Source organism: Pelmatolapia mariae, linkage group LG18, assembly GCF_036321145.2.
Source record: "Pelmatolapia mariae isolate MD_Pm_ZW linkage group LG18, Pm_UMD_F_2, whole genome shotgun sequence".
In the NCBI taxonomy this organism is placed as follows: domain Eukaryota; kingdom Metazoa; phylum Chordata; class Actinopteri; order Cichliformes; family Cichlidae; genus Pelmatolapia; species Pelmatolapia mariae.
Genome location: NC_086243.1, coordinates 30,681,937 through 30,696,870, shown reverse-complemented (window position 1 = coordinate 30,696,870; position 14,934 = coordinate 30,681,937). Strand labels below are relative to the sequence as shown.

The following is a 14,934-nucleotide window of genomic DNA, read 5'->3' as shown; positions in this document are numbered from 1 at the left end:
GTACATATTTTTTTTTTTTGGGGGGGGGGGGGGGGGGGGGGGGATAATGTCATGTCTATTTCAATAATAAATCATTTAGATGAATAAACCTTCCTTGTTTAACTGGCAGCTCTTTATAGACTGCTGCTAATTTGCCCTGAAGCCATACCGCTATCTGTGGTTACATACGAAACTAAACCACACACACATTTCTTATCTAATAATTATTATTAATATCAAATCAATGCTGTAGACATAAAAACCATAATTACAACTATTAAATAAAATATTTCCCACTTGGTGAAGTACGGAAGCGTAGAGCTGCCACCCAGTCAAAAGAAAAATAGAGCTATATCACGTTATAATGTGAACTTTATTGTTCTAACAATATACTTTTCATGTTTGTACAATATAATATCACGTTATTACAAAACATATTTCACGTTCTTACAATATAAATATTATTTTGTATGAATGTGATAATTATACTGTTAGAATAATAAAGTTTTCATGTTATAACGTGATATAGCTATATTTTTCTTTTGCCCGGGTGGCAGCTCTACACTTCCGCAGCCACCTGACTACAATCTACAATAAACTAATATGTCTATTCAGTCCTCTCTTTAATCACTTGGTACCACCAGGAACTTTAAAAGGGCACTAAAGCTGTCTGGAGACCCTTTTGGCTGGCACACCATCAAGAGAAACCACAGCTAAGACAATCTTATCCAAAAGGCAAGTGTAAAAATATTGTTTTCCACCAGCTTCCCATACTAATTGAAATTTATTTTCCTAGACAGACAGTAGCAGCTGAAAAACTGCCCACAAGCAAAACCTAAAGCCAAATAATCAATAAAACATAACAAACTTTTGTATGAGTGCCCTTTCCTTTAATATCAATATTAAAATAACCAATGTTATATCTTCACTACTTAACCATACCTTCATTACACCCTCATCCTGCACCACACACACACACACACACACCACGGTCAGACTCTTGGTAAGGTCTGTTATTAAAATCACTGTTACTCTATTTTCTGATTCATTATACTGGTTAACTTAAACATATTTATTTTAATTTATTTTCAACATGCCAGTATTGAGAAACTGAGCATAATTAAACCTCAGTGAAACCACATATAAGTTCTGGTAACTGGCACATATTTATGTTTAATATGCTGTTTTAAATTTTGATCAGTTTTAGGTGTTTGTGCGACTGTGTTAACCACGTACGCTTACTTCGGTGACAGTGACAGAGTGTTGTGTCTTCATCTTTGTGGAAACTTGGCTTAACAATAACATTCCCGACAGTGACATTCAACTCGACCGACTAACATGTTTTCGAGCAGACAGAGGTCTCGCTAAAGGCAGTACTCCAGGAGGATTTCACAAAGCTTCAGCGACGGCTGAGACACTCGGAGGCTGTGACGAGGAATACAGACCATCACAGACTACAAGCCCACTCCACAGACCGTTGTTGGTTTCATGTCTTTACCAGATGAGCTAAACAAATTCTTCGCTCACTTTGAGGCACAGACCTTCACCCCCGCACAGAAGACCCCCCCAACAATCGGGTGGTGACACTATCCCCAGACACTGTGTGGAGATCCCTTGCTAGGATCACTCAAAGCCCCAGGTCCTGACAACATCCCGGGATGAGCACTGAAGAACTGTGCTGCAGAACTCACAGATGTCTTCATAGAAATCTTTAACACATCACTGAGCCAGGCTGTTGTTCCCACATGCCTCAAAGCCTCCACCATCATTCCTGTACCGAAGAAGTCATCTCCCTCCTGCTTTCATTACTACCATCCAGTTGCACTCACCTCCATCATTATGAAGCAGTTTTAAACGCCCTTCACTCAGCCCTCGCCCATCAGGACACTAGAGACTCATATGTTAGAATGCTGTTCATAGACTTCAGTTCAGCATTCAACACCATCATTCCCCAGCAACTCATTCACAAACTGGATGTGCTGGGGATCAGCACCTGGCTGTAACTGGCTGCTGGATTACCTGACAGGAAGACAGCAGACAGTACGGGTCGGCAGCAACACCTCCAGCACAAGAACACTGAGTACGGCGCTCCCCAAGGATGTGTGTTGAGCCCCCTTCTCTTCACTCTGCTGAACCACGACTGCACACCACCACACAGCTCCAACCTTTTCATTAAGTTTGCAGACGACACAACTGTGGTAGGTCACATCAGCAACAACGATGAGACCTACTACAGGTGTGAAGTTTACTATCTGTCCGAGTGGTGCAGCAACAACAACCTGTCCCTGAATGTGGAGAAGACTAAGGAGATCTTCATAGACTTCAGGAGAACTCAAACCCTGCACACCCCACTAACCATCAATGGTGCTGCTGTGGAGAGGGTAAGCAGCAGCACCAAGTTCCTGGGTGTGCACATCTCAGAAGATCTCTCCTGGTCAAAAAACACAGCATCACTGGTCAGTAAAGCCCAACAGCGACTCTACGTCCTCCGCAAACTGAGGAGAGCAAAAGCCTCAACCCCCATTATGAGCACAGAGCACAGAGGCACTGTTGAGAGTATCCTCACCAGCTGCATCACTGTGTGGTATGGCTCCTGCACTGGGTCCTGCTGGAAAAAGTTACAACAGGTAGTGAGAGCAGCGGAGAGGATCATGGGTACTTCTCTTCCCCCCCTCCAGGACATCTACTGCACCCGCCTCACCTGGAAAGCCCTCTGCATTACAGGTAACTCCACTCATCCGTCCAACAGCTTCTTCAGTTTGCTGCCATCAGGAAGGAGACTGAACAGCCTTCGGGCCAGAACCAGCAGACTGAGAGACAGCTTCATCCATCAGGCTGTCAGGATGCTGAATTCACTCCCTGCTCTCACACACGAACTCCAGACCTGCATTCACCTCTTTCCTCTGAACCCCCCACCCCCACTTGCACAGGAACTTGTGCACAATCACTATGATTGTATTGAACACTGCTGTTTAAATAATTGTATAGTATAGCATTGTGTTGTACATAAGACTTTTATTTTATTTTTATCTTTTTATCTTTATATTGTTTTAGTGTACACTGGGGGCCATGGGAGGATTACAGTTTCAAATTCCTGTGTATGGTCCTTGACAAACACGCTAACTTTGACTTGACTTTGACACACAAAACTGCCGAGGTTGAAGCTGGCTTCAGTCTCTTTCTACCCCAGGTCTCACCACATTTCCAAAATGTAAACTCTGAGTCTCATAAGAAATGTGGTTCAAAAAGATGTGCTGATCTATGAATGCATCCTTACTGAAAGCTAAAGATGTCCAGCAGACAAAAACAGCAGCTGAATGAACAGTTATCATGAGCGAGTGTACAAACACTATCACAGGAAATAACAGAAATAAACTGTAGTTTCCATTTATACCTGTAGTATTTTTTCAGGTCAATAACATCTTCCACTATGTAAAAATACGATTTCATTGAATCTTAAACAAATAAAAACTTTTTTCTTTCCCCGGAATTTAGACAAAATGAACAAAAAGTTAATTATTAACTATTTAAGTATTAAAATAGGAAAAATAAGTTTAAGTTAAATTACCTTTGAATTAAGAAACTACTTCATTATAAAGTCCTAAACCACAAAGACCGAAAATAAAGATAAGTGTCTTTAAAGATGATTCAAAAACATTTGTAGGAGCAGTTTTATGAACCATGTTCTGTTAATATACTGACTAACCAGCAGCAACACTCTGACTCAGTGTTTCCATCTGTGTTTATTTCCATCTTTACAGTCAGGCAGAAACATTTCACAGCAGCTGGAAAAACCAGTGAGCACACTTTAGAGGAAAAACATGATCTGAATAGTGAGAGTGATAATTCACGTAAACAAATGTACTCAATGTGTGGTATACTCTGAAAGTAACTTACTGTAAGTGTATATTGCTTAAGAGCAACACAGCAAATCAAAGAGTCACAACTATAAAACAGCCAGTGATGAGAAACACATGATGCATTTAAAGTTTGTTCAACTGTAAAATATTCTCTGTAATGTAAATTGTTCTGCTCTCTGACAAACCATCAGAGGTGCAGCACGTGTATCATTTGGTGTTTGAAGCAGAAACAAAAGCAAAGAGTTAAAGGAAGACACATTTGAAGAAGAAGGAAAATGAAAACAAGACGTCACTGAGCAACAACCTGACAGAACGAGAGCCAACAGTTTACTATCAGAACTGAGGCTGATCATTAACAGGGAGCAGCAGGTAACAAGGTCATCAGCAGTGGAGGAAAGTATGGAAGTAATACTCAGCTTCATATTTGAAGATACTCGAGTATCTTAGCTGCAGGTCTGGAACAATGGTTTTATTTCCTTTCCCATTAAACATCTCACACAGCCCCTCATCTGTGACCCTTAGCAAACCCACTGGATATCTACCTGTACATAAAGGAGATCAGATCAGTTCCATCTAGACCAGCTGTAACAGGAAAATGCTGCTTACACTTTGATGCATCAGTTTCAGTTTGTCATATAAGACAATATATCAGATTGAGGCATTATTTTCCTGCAGTGAGTAAATCTACTTTGTACTTTACTCTTTTCTTTTAGGTAAAGGGTCTAAACAGTACTTGTACACTGTGGAAATCCCATAAGAACGTCTCCTGAACTCTGAAAAATAACAAAACAAAGACTAAAAGGAGGTCATGGGTGCTGATGATGATGATGATGAAGAGGAGGAGTAGCATGCATTTAAAAAGTGACTGATGTCCTAGAATACAACAGAACAGTGTCTCTACAAACTTATGAAAACATGACAGTCTTGCATTAGTTTGTATTCTTACGATTTCAAAAAACGAGGGAAAAATCTCCTTGAAATCCACAATTCCTTTTTGTTATTTCTTAGTGTGTGACGTATTTTATTGCCTTTATGATTGGTGCAAACAGTTTCCTGATTCATAATGGAAATAGATTTTAGACACAGGAGGAACACGCAGTGATCAGCAGGAGCAGCTTGGAGTCCAGTCTTCTTCACACTGAGGAGGAACATATATGCAGGAACAGTTGTCATAACTGTTACAACCACCAGATGGCGAAAGAGTCCCACTGCAACTTTAAGCCATGAAGGATGTGTCTTGATGTTTGCTTGTGATAAATCTGCTTTATGTGAGTCTTTTTCAGAAAGTAACAGTAATATGTCTGATTATGTGTCTTTAATCAGTAAAGTCTCGCTTTGCTAGAAATAAATAAATAAATAATAAAATTGTAAACATGCAGCTGTATGTTAGAAGTCAAAGGGTCCTTAAGTCTTCTGTAAATTGACAGGGATCAAATGAAGGACACAAGTATCTGTTCTTACTCTAATAAATGCTGCTTTAATATCCAACAGACGATTTTCCTTCCTCATCAGCAGTAAACAGCTCGACTCCGTCTGTGCATTTGTGTCCTCCATACTTGTTCACACAGACATCTCAGGCTTGATGCCACGATGCAGTGTAGAAACCTGACAACCCTCTGACTCATGTTCAAATGTTCAAGGACATTTCTCAGGATCATGTATGACCCCTTTTTGAAATTTGGACTTTCATTAATAATATTTGTGTTTCTGAGTCATTTTTGTGGAGACTTCTGTCCAACGTAGTGTCCAAATGAAGCCTGAAGCTTTTCTTCAGCCTCTTGTCAGATGGTCAGCAACAAAACTCTGTTCCAACCAATGTCTGATAAGAGATGAGACACAGCAGCTGAGCAAATGATCATTTCATGCTGAAGACATCCTCAGACAGAATTAAATACATACATAAACACAGCCTGGTGCCAATAACACAGCTAATGACACTGCTGTATCACTGGCTTTACTGATTAAAGACCATATCTGAAGGAAATCTTTGAACACAACAGAAAGTGACCTTTTAAACCTGTAACACTGATGCTGCATTCAAGGACCATTACAAACATCTGAAAGGACTTAAGAAAATGTGACTTGTTTCTCTGTAATGAAGCTGTTTTAGTGAAGAAAGTTGAAAGGTCACAGAGCGACTGCTGAATCTTCTGCTCTAAACATGAACTCTGAACTTTGTGATGCTTCAGGAGGAAAACTGCTTCAGTTATTCTCTCAGATTAGTTTCATATTTTCTGCATCAGATTTGAGTGAGATCCTGGAATGAAGACAGAAGAAAAGACTTTGTTCAAAGTTTGATTTATAGTCAAACCTTCCAGTTTATTCACACAATAAAACATCAACACAATATATGAATTCATTCATTAAAATCAGTTTTTCCTCATTTGTTTGATGATTTTGACAAAAACAAACACAAACACACACACATGGTCTGCCATACTCATGAAGAGAAATGTCGACATTTTTCAATACAAATATTCCAGAAACATTTAGAGGATAGAGACGTTTACATTTTCATGTGGAGAAATATTTGAGTAAATCAAAATGATGATGAGCAGTGATAGCCTCCATAAACAGTCACAGGAAAGATCTCCTTTAAAAACTCAGAAACATCAAGAGAAGAACTAGAAGATGTGGAGGTACCACCCATAATGTTTGACTGACAGCTGATCTCTGTGCAGAAATGATGGAGAGAAAATAAAATGAAACTAAAATACAGATTTAAACCCACAATATGAAAGACTTCAGTCTATTTCACTTTAATCAACTCAGCAGTGTCTCCAACTGCAGTGTAGTAAAACGTCAGTCCAGCATAGAGCGGCTGAGTGAATGTGGTCTGGACTCTGTGGAGGAGAGTCATGGTTTCAGAGACGCTGTAGAAGGACAAAATACCTGCTCTGTGATCCAGGTACACTCCTACTCTGGAGGAACGAGGACCTGAGACACGAGTTTGGATGTTATTGTACCAAAATGTATAACTGTTGTTGTAACAATATAATGCCCAAGATTTGTCATTACGTCCAAATCCACATTCTTTACCCCCTCCTTCTCTGCTGATATTCTTGTATGCGACTGCTACATAAACTCCTCCCCCTCTCCACTCCACCTCCCAATAACAACGTCCAGTCAGACTCTCTCTACTCAGGACCTGCCACATCTCAGTGAATCTGTCTGGATGATCAGAATAAGACTGTTGTTGATTAATGAATGTTACTTTTCTGTTACCCTCTGATAATAACAGCTGTTTGTTTGCTGTGTTTGGATCCAGTGTGATTTCACATGAATATTTTAAGAATCCAGCTCTGGTCTTTGGCTCTGGTGGATCTGGCAGTAAAACATCCACTTCAGTGACTGTCAGTGAGATGTTTGTCCATTCCTCTCTCAGAATGTCCTGTAGTTTATCTCTGACCTCTGACACAGCTGCTGTCACATCCTCAAAGTAGCTCAGAGGACGGATATTGATGCTGGATGAGTCTGTAGACTCACTGAGTGCTGACAGTGAGGGGTAGTTGTGTAGAAACTGGATGTGATCCTCTGTGTGTGAGAGCTGCTTCAGCTCAGCATCTTTCCTCTTCAGCTCAGTGATCTCCTGCTCCAGCTTCTCCTCAAGCTCTTTGACTCGACTCACTTCAGTTTCCTGCTGGGATCTGATCTGCTGCTTCACATCAGAGCTTCTTTTCTGGATGAGATGGATCAGCTCAGTGAAGATCTTCTCACTGTGCTCCACTGTTTGATCAGCAGACTGATTGATGGCCTCCACCTCCTGTTGAAGCAGCTTCACATCTTTCTCTCTGTCCTGGATTCTCTGCTGGATGTTTTGTCGACTCACCTCCAGCTCTCTCTGCCTCTCAGTCCTTTCTGCTGCAGCTGAGACTGTGTCGTGGCCTTTATGTTCATCCACAGAGCAGAGATAACAGATACTCTGCTGATCAGTTCGACAGAACATCTTCATCACCTCATCATGACGAGAGCAGATGTTCTCCTGGAGCTTCTTGGAGGGCTCAACCAGCTTGTGTTTGTCAAATGCAGGACATTCATAATGAAGCTTAACATGTTTCTCACAGTAAGAGACCAAACACACCAGACAGGACTTGAAGGCTTTCATTTTTCTCCCAGTGCAGACATCACAGGCCACATCTTCAGGTCCAGCATAGCAGTGATCAGCAGGAGCAGCTTGGAGTCCAGTCTTCTTCAGCTCCTCCAATAAACCTGCTAACATGGTGTTTTTCACCAGGACAGGCCTCGCTGTAAAAGTCTGTCTGCACTGAGGGCAGCTGTAGATTTTCTTCTCTTCCTCTTCATCCCAGAAGCTTTTAATACAGTTCATGCAGTAGCTGTGTCCACAGGGAATAGTCACCGGATCCTTCAGTAGATCCAAACAGACTGAACAGCAGAATTTTGTTTGGTCCATTTGATTCATGTGCTGTGCCGTTTCACCGTCTCTCAGTGACTGTCAGACAGTTTGACTTCCTCTGAACAGAAACAACCTCTGTGCTCTGAAGGGAAACAGATCTCTGCTCTTGTTCACCTCCTACAGGAAATGAGGCTCACCAGCAACTACATTTACACCATGTTGTTTAGACCCATCCTGATACAGACACATCTGTGAAGGGAGGCACCAACGAGTCATAAAATGCTTATTTTATGAGTGCCAGGGTGTGTTATGTTTGATGTACAGTATGTAGTAAAAACTGTGACCTAGTTTACTTTGGTAACTTGTGACTTATCTTCTACAAAATGTCTTGTTTAGTTGATTTAATGAAATTGTATTTCAGAATTGGTTTTAGTTATAAGGAAGTAATTTTTCTTTCAGCACATAAACACAGTGTGGTGATAAGTATAAGGATGCTGACAGGATGGTGTATAAAGCTGCATCTGGTCAGAAGGAAAAAAAATAAACACACAAACTTGGAAGAGTTGGCCGTATTGTGCAAAATGAAATGGGTGACAAGCAGGGGCGGATCTAGAAGGGTGGCATGGGGTGGCAAGTGCCACCCTAAAATGATCCCTTGCGAAAACAGTAAAGAAAGGGAAAAAAAGCCACCTCTTTCCTATCGGTGGAAAAATGCACCATGTCGGCCAATTGATAAAAAGTCAACATGTAGGATTTGGTTGTTTAGGAAGAGGGGAGAGTTTTGGGAGTGTCGGTAACGGCAGCGAGACAGAGCGAGCGAGTGAGAGAGAGAGAGAGTTTTTAGATGTGGGAGATTTCTGACGTTTAGTGTGGAGTGTATACTTAGTGTGTTGTGTTGTCTTGTGTAGTCGTTTTGTTTTGTGTGTCAGTGAGGGCACTAATGAATGTCACAAAGGCACATTTGCAATGTAAACACTGTCACTAAGTAGAAAACCAGCGGAGTGATACACCTGCTGTTGTCAGGCCTGCGGGTTTATCCCTGTGCTGTTCTGTCTTTTGGTGGACAAACTTGTTTTTTTTTACTGGCACAAATCATTTGTTGGGCATCTTATTGCGACACCTGATTGCTCTCTCGTTTTAGTTTTAGTAATATTTTTAAATGGTTGTACAAAATGAAAAAAACAGCAGGTGTATTGGCTGCATTTTTAGATAAATAGCTGTATATGTTTACAAAATGTACAATTTATATTTGCATTTCAAGTTATCAAAATTTACTCATCATGTCTGTGTTTTTTTTTTTACAGTAAAAAATACTAATAGGATTTTAAGTTCTTTGTTTGATTTCAGATCAGTAATAGTACTATTAATAGTAATAGTAGTACTAATGCAGTATGTCAGTGAAAAAAACAACTAAATTCAGTTGAGCTGAAAAGAATGATACCAAACAAGGCAAGGGGAAAAAAATAAAATGAAACAATCTGAGGGTGAAATACAAATGTAAACTCAAAAGGAGTCAAAAATGGCCGGTTGTATTTCAGACCTGAGTGGGTTAATCCAACAAATCATGAAAAATCAGGTTTAAATTTTTGTTCATGACAGTGCAGATTTCTGACATTTTGTGTAGTTTAAGCTGTAACAATTTGATTTGGTTCTAACAAAAAACAGTGTGAAACTTAAGTTAGACTTGTATTTGTAAATGAACCGCCCCATGTTGTGTAGCTTTCTGGATTTTATACTTATTGGGCTACATATTTATTTATCATACAGGGTATACAGTACATAAGATAAAAACTCACATGTTTTATGTAACTAAAGTGTGTAATTATGTGGGCTACATACAATAATTAAGTTATAGACTGTATGAAAAACATGCATACTTACTGCATTTGAATCATTTTAACCATATGTAACCACCTGCATATGTGTTTGGGGGGGAAAAAAAGGCTTTGATTTTGCCACCCCATTTGATTTCTTTGCCACCCTCATGCCACCCTAAGAAAATTTCTCTAGATCCGCCCCTGGTGACAAGGCACAGATGGAAGGATAACAATAGTTACATCTGTTTGTATTAAAGAGGATGCATTTTGTATCACAAGACAGGATAAGACGGGTAGTCGTTTTTTTTCACTGACTCTTCTAAACGAGGCATTTTGTAGAGGGTTTAACGCTCTGCTCACTCCAAAGTTCTCAGTCACCTCTCTCTCAGGACGCAGCTACAAAGTTTGCACTTTCCTGCGTTTTCAAGAAAGTGCTTTGCATCGTGTCTGCATCTGAGTTCACTCATGATCACTTGAAGAGTTATTACTTTTTTACAGGGAACTATTTAACTAACAATGAAGTTAAAAAGTAAAAATTCAATTCTATCATCTATTTTTACTCAAAGGGAACTGAACATTGTGTTATAATAATAAACAATATTAGAATATGAGAATACAAGTATTAATTAAATCTAAATTCTTATTCTAATGACTGTTACACATCTCATCTGTAGGAAGTAAAAGCAAAACGTTTTCATAAAAAATACCCAAGTAAAGTACAGACACCTAAAACTGTACTTAAGTACACTAACAAAGTATTTGTACTTTGTTACTTCCCACCTCTGCCCATAAGAATCAAACATGGTGACAGATTCTGTGTCATAAAGAGAAAATCAGCATGTTTATTCAGCTGCACTGAAGATAGGAATGCAGATTCACCAGACTTTCAACCTTTAAGATGTCTCAGTTATTCTTTAAACTTACACCTCACATCAGTTTGCAGTTATTTGAGGTTGTGTTGGTAATTAGATTTGGTGTCACTCACTGTGATGTCAGTAGAGACGAGTGTGTTTCTTACTGATATGTACGATTAATGTACTTTGACTGCGTCACACTGCCCATGACGTCACCTACAGACAGAAGCTGTCAGCAGCTGAAACTCAACTTAGCTGTTGATTGTGTCACGAGGCTTTTGCATGTGTTGCACCTTCAGAGAGACATGACTCCATTCTCCTTTTGGCAACTTTATTTTCCTCAGTTCAGCTTTGGAGTTTACATGCAGCACAGCAAACCCTCAAGAACCGACTCTCTCGTCACACACAGTTTTTTTTCTTTCTTTTCACTTTTGCGCTTTCTGACGACATCACGAACCAGTCTGAACTCCAACCTCCATGAAATAGTGAAACTAAAAAAATTCACTGAAAATCTGTCCAAAAAAAAATTCCCACAATTAGACCTGTATACGCTTTACAGATTTTGATGAAATTCCGAAACAACTTCTAAAATCCTTTCTTAAAATTCTTTTTTAAAGGTTTCTAACTACTCTGAGATCCCAACATGTCTTTGTTGTTGTGACTTTGGTACTTAATGTAATTTCATAAATTATATCCTAACATCATGATGATTAAAAACTACTCTCGACTCTTGAAATCTTTTCATATTTGTTCTATATATCATAATTTTCCTCAAGGGCGTAGATTTGGCATGGACGGAAGGGTAATGTCCCCACCAATATCCAGTGATTATTGAATTGTCCCCACAAATAATTTGATCTCTTCGAGTAAAGAAGAACAAAACTGATAGAAAGAAAAGAAAAACGATCTTTCAACGTCTCAGTCACCCAGCGGTGCAGAAAGACGTTCTCTACTGGAGTCCTACCTCATGTGACAAATATGGCCAATGTGTCTGGCTGTGCCTTTCAGGGAGCTCTGTTTAGTTTTAGCAGCGGCAAACCTGCGCTGCGAGGAGGCGAGGAGGATGGCAGCAAAAAGGAAGAACCTGGATAGAAGAAAGCATTTCAAAGAAACCTGTAAGTCACTTAAAGTCAAGTTCACTCATGAAATGTGTCCGTCACAATAACGTTACAGGCTATGCTAGGCTTTGGCCCACATCAGTCTAAAATTGTATGTAACCATGAATAACGTGTTTTGGAAACTAACTGCACAGCAGGCAGCACTATTAGTTATCTCAGTCTCAGAGCAACATTTCTAATTTTGATTGAAACTGTCAGAGAAAACGGAGCCTCGAGCAGCCAGGATATTAGTTTACAGAGGCTGTTAAAATTATATGTATAACGTTAAAATGTTGGTTTAAAAGCAGGTAGAATAGCATATGTAGGCAAATATATTTCTCCTTTTTGTATCAAGGAGCAAAAAGTCTAAAAGGAAAAAAAAGAAACAGGGCGGGGTTCAGTGGTTGAATCATCCGTCCCCACCAATGCCAAAACCAAATCTACGCCCTTGATTTTCCTACAGTGTGTTTAACTGACATGAATTCACTGGTTGAAACTGTGGAGATCATTTTTCCTGTCATGATCCAAACATATGTTTACAGTAACTGAAGAACAACACCTTTCTTCATTACAGTGGTGAAACTGACCAAGCTGAGATTTCATGCATAGGCAGTCAAGTTCTAATAATAATAATAGGTACACATGTTTTAAACAGTAATACACCTGATTTATGTACTTTTGCATTACGGCCTTACATGCTACATACAACCTTTGAAATCAACACAGGCACCTGATTGGCTGTAAATTTGGATCTCTGCTTACACACTTAACTTTATAATTCATTAATTTTCTGTACTTTTAACAGTTTTTTACAGAAGTGTAATTTCAACAGCACATACTCAGTGATGCTGTAAGTTTCACAGTAACTTGTACAATAACGTTGTATTTATACAGTAATTTATTTAATGAAACTGCAATATTTGGAAGAAAAACACTTGATATTCATCATATCTAGTAAGTGATTATGTAAAGGAAACATTTTAAAGTTTCTGTGTTGTTCAAATCCATTTCTTTAAAAATGTTAACAGTTATTTAAAATATAAGTTTTGCATTCACATAGTCATTAACAGACTCTTTATAACTTCTTCCTAACAACAATGGTCGCATTTCACACAGGATTAAACTGTATCAGTGGCAACAGCAGGGTCAGGGACCACACGTTCATGCGAGCGTGTACACAAAAAGGTGTCAATAATGCATCATGCTTCACATACTTTTCAACAATAAATGACAACAACAATCAGCTGTCTCTCATCCTGTGGACACCAACATTGTGAGCTACAGCTGGCAGTCCTTGTTGTGCTCTGCAGCCTCGGTGAGCTCGGTGTAGAGTGACTCTGAAGAACAGAACAAAGTGATCCGTCATCCTGGGGCGGGTGGTTTGTTTCACTTTTGGTTTTTGTTTTGACCTTTTTCTGTAGTTTCTGATCTTTTGCAGGTTAGACACAGGATGAAATGATTAATGGGCCAGACTGATGTGCTGGTTGGACACTTCAGACAACCTTAAGAAGAAGCTCATTGCTGCCAATTGTATCTGTGGTCTCATCCTTTCAGTTAAATTACTGTAGCTTAAACTATATTTTGACATGATTATGAATACAAATGAACAATGAAGGTAATTCCAAATTATCTTTTGAACAGTGGAACAGTTCTTAATGCCAGTATAGACTCACCATACAGAAACTACAAAAAACTGAAGAGTTGAAATATCAAAACCTAATATGATACAACAAGGAGCTGAAGTCTAAAATAAACCCAAGTATTGTGACGATGAGATAAAGATTTTCTGTCCTTGTGTCAGTGGAACTGAAACAGATGTTAGAGAAAGAGTTCAGCTGCATGTGCAGCAAGTGCTCAGGATCCATGAATTATTCACAGCTATTTACCACAGTCAGTCATTTGGATCACCTCTCCATCAACAGAGGGACGAATCCACACAGTGTGCTGCACCCGCAACACTCCCTGTGCAACACACATGAACATTTTTTTAGGTGAACACAACAATTCAGTGACTGGCAGACAAGGCAAGGTGAGCGTATTTATAGGACACAATTCATGGGGATTGGTAATTTGATAGGCTGTACATATGAGGACTTGTGGGGGCAATTTTAATTTGTATTTGTTCAGTCTTTGTTAAATGTGTATTTAAGAAGCAAAGTGAACTCTGAGTCTAACAGTGATTTGAATATATGGTTAAGAAAGAGATTCATATGAAGCATCATTTATATAAAATCTGTATGTAAATGCCACTTGTTTTGCACAATATCCAACTACCAACCTCTGTATATTTTATATCTTTATTTTATTTTGACTCTATTTAATTTGTAAAACATGTATACACACACACACACACACACACACACACACACACACACACACACACACACACACACACACACACACACACACACACACACACGTAGACATACATATTTAGTATACACATTCAGTAATATGCATACACTCTTATATTGTACATATATTTATTCATATAATTCTCAGATTTAGCCATTCTTATATTTGCTTGTTCTTATGTTATTGTACTTTGCACACCTCTGTTGCTTGTGAAGCTCGCACACAAGAATTTCACTCACATGTTCTGTACCAGTGTACCTGCACATGTGATGTGACAATAAAAGTGATTTGATTTTTTTGCTTGTGTTTCACAGACACCATCAACTGAGTCTGCGTGGAAGGCCATTGCCAGAGACTTTGCAAATAAGTGGCAGTTTCCACCCTGCCAGGCGGCTATAAATGGGAAATGCATCTTCATCCAACCCCCTCCCAAGAGTGGCAGCATGTATGTTAACTAGAAGTCCAGGTTTTCCATCATCCTTATGGTTGTAGTTGACACCAATTACAAGTTCTTATATGCATGCGCAGGGACACAGGGTAGGGTGTCTGATGTGGGAGTGTTTGTCTATTCTGATGCTCTGATGCCACCTGAGTGCTCACACTGTGCGCACATACACA

At 39.4% G+C, this 14,934-nt stretch overlaps 1 protein-coding gene across 1 annotated transcript; it reads right to left on the bottom strand.

Moving 5' to 3' along the window:
- Window positions 1-6,451: 6,451 nt before the first annotated feature.
- On the bottom strand, window positions 6,452-8,282 carry LOC134616531 (tripartite motif-containing protein 16-like). Its single transcript, XM_063461384.1, has one exon. It carries the CDS (start codon window positions 8,257-8,259, stop codon window positions 6,589-6,591), a length of 1,671 nt encoding a protein of 556 aa, XP_063317454.1. The 5' UTR covers window positions 8,260-8,282; the 3' UTR covers window positions 6,452-6,588.
- Between the last annotated feature and the right edge of the window lie 6,652 nt (window positions 8,283-14,934).

What these genes read in the sequence shown, in the direction of transcription:
- LOC134616531 (XM_063461384.1), bottom strand. Translation starts at nt 8,259, where the DNA reads ATGAATCAAATGGACCAAACAAAATTCTGCTGTTCAGTCTGTTTGGAT.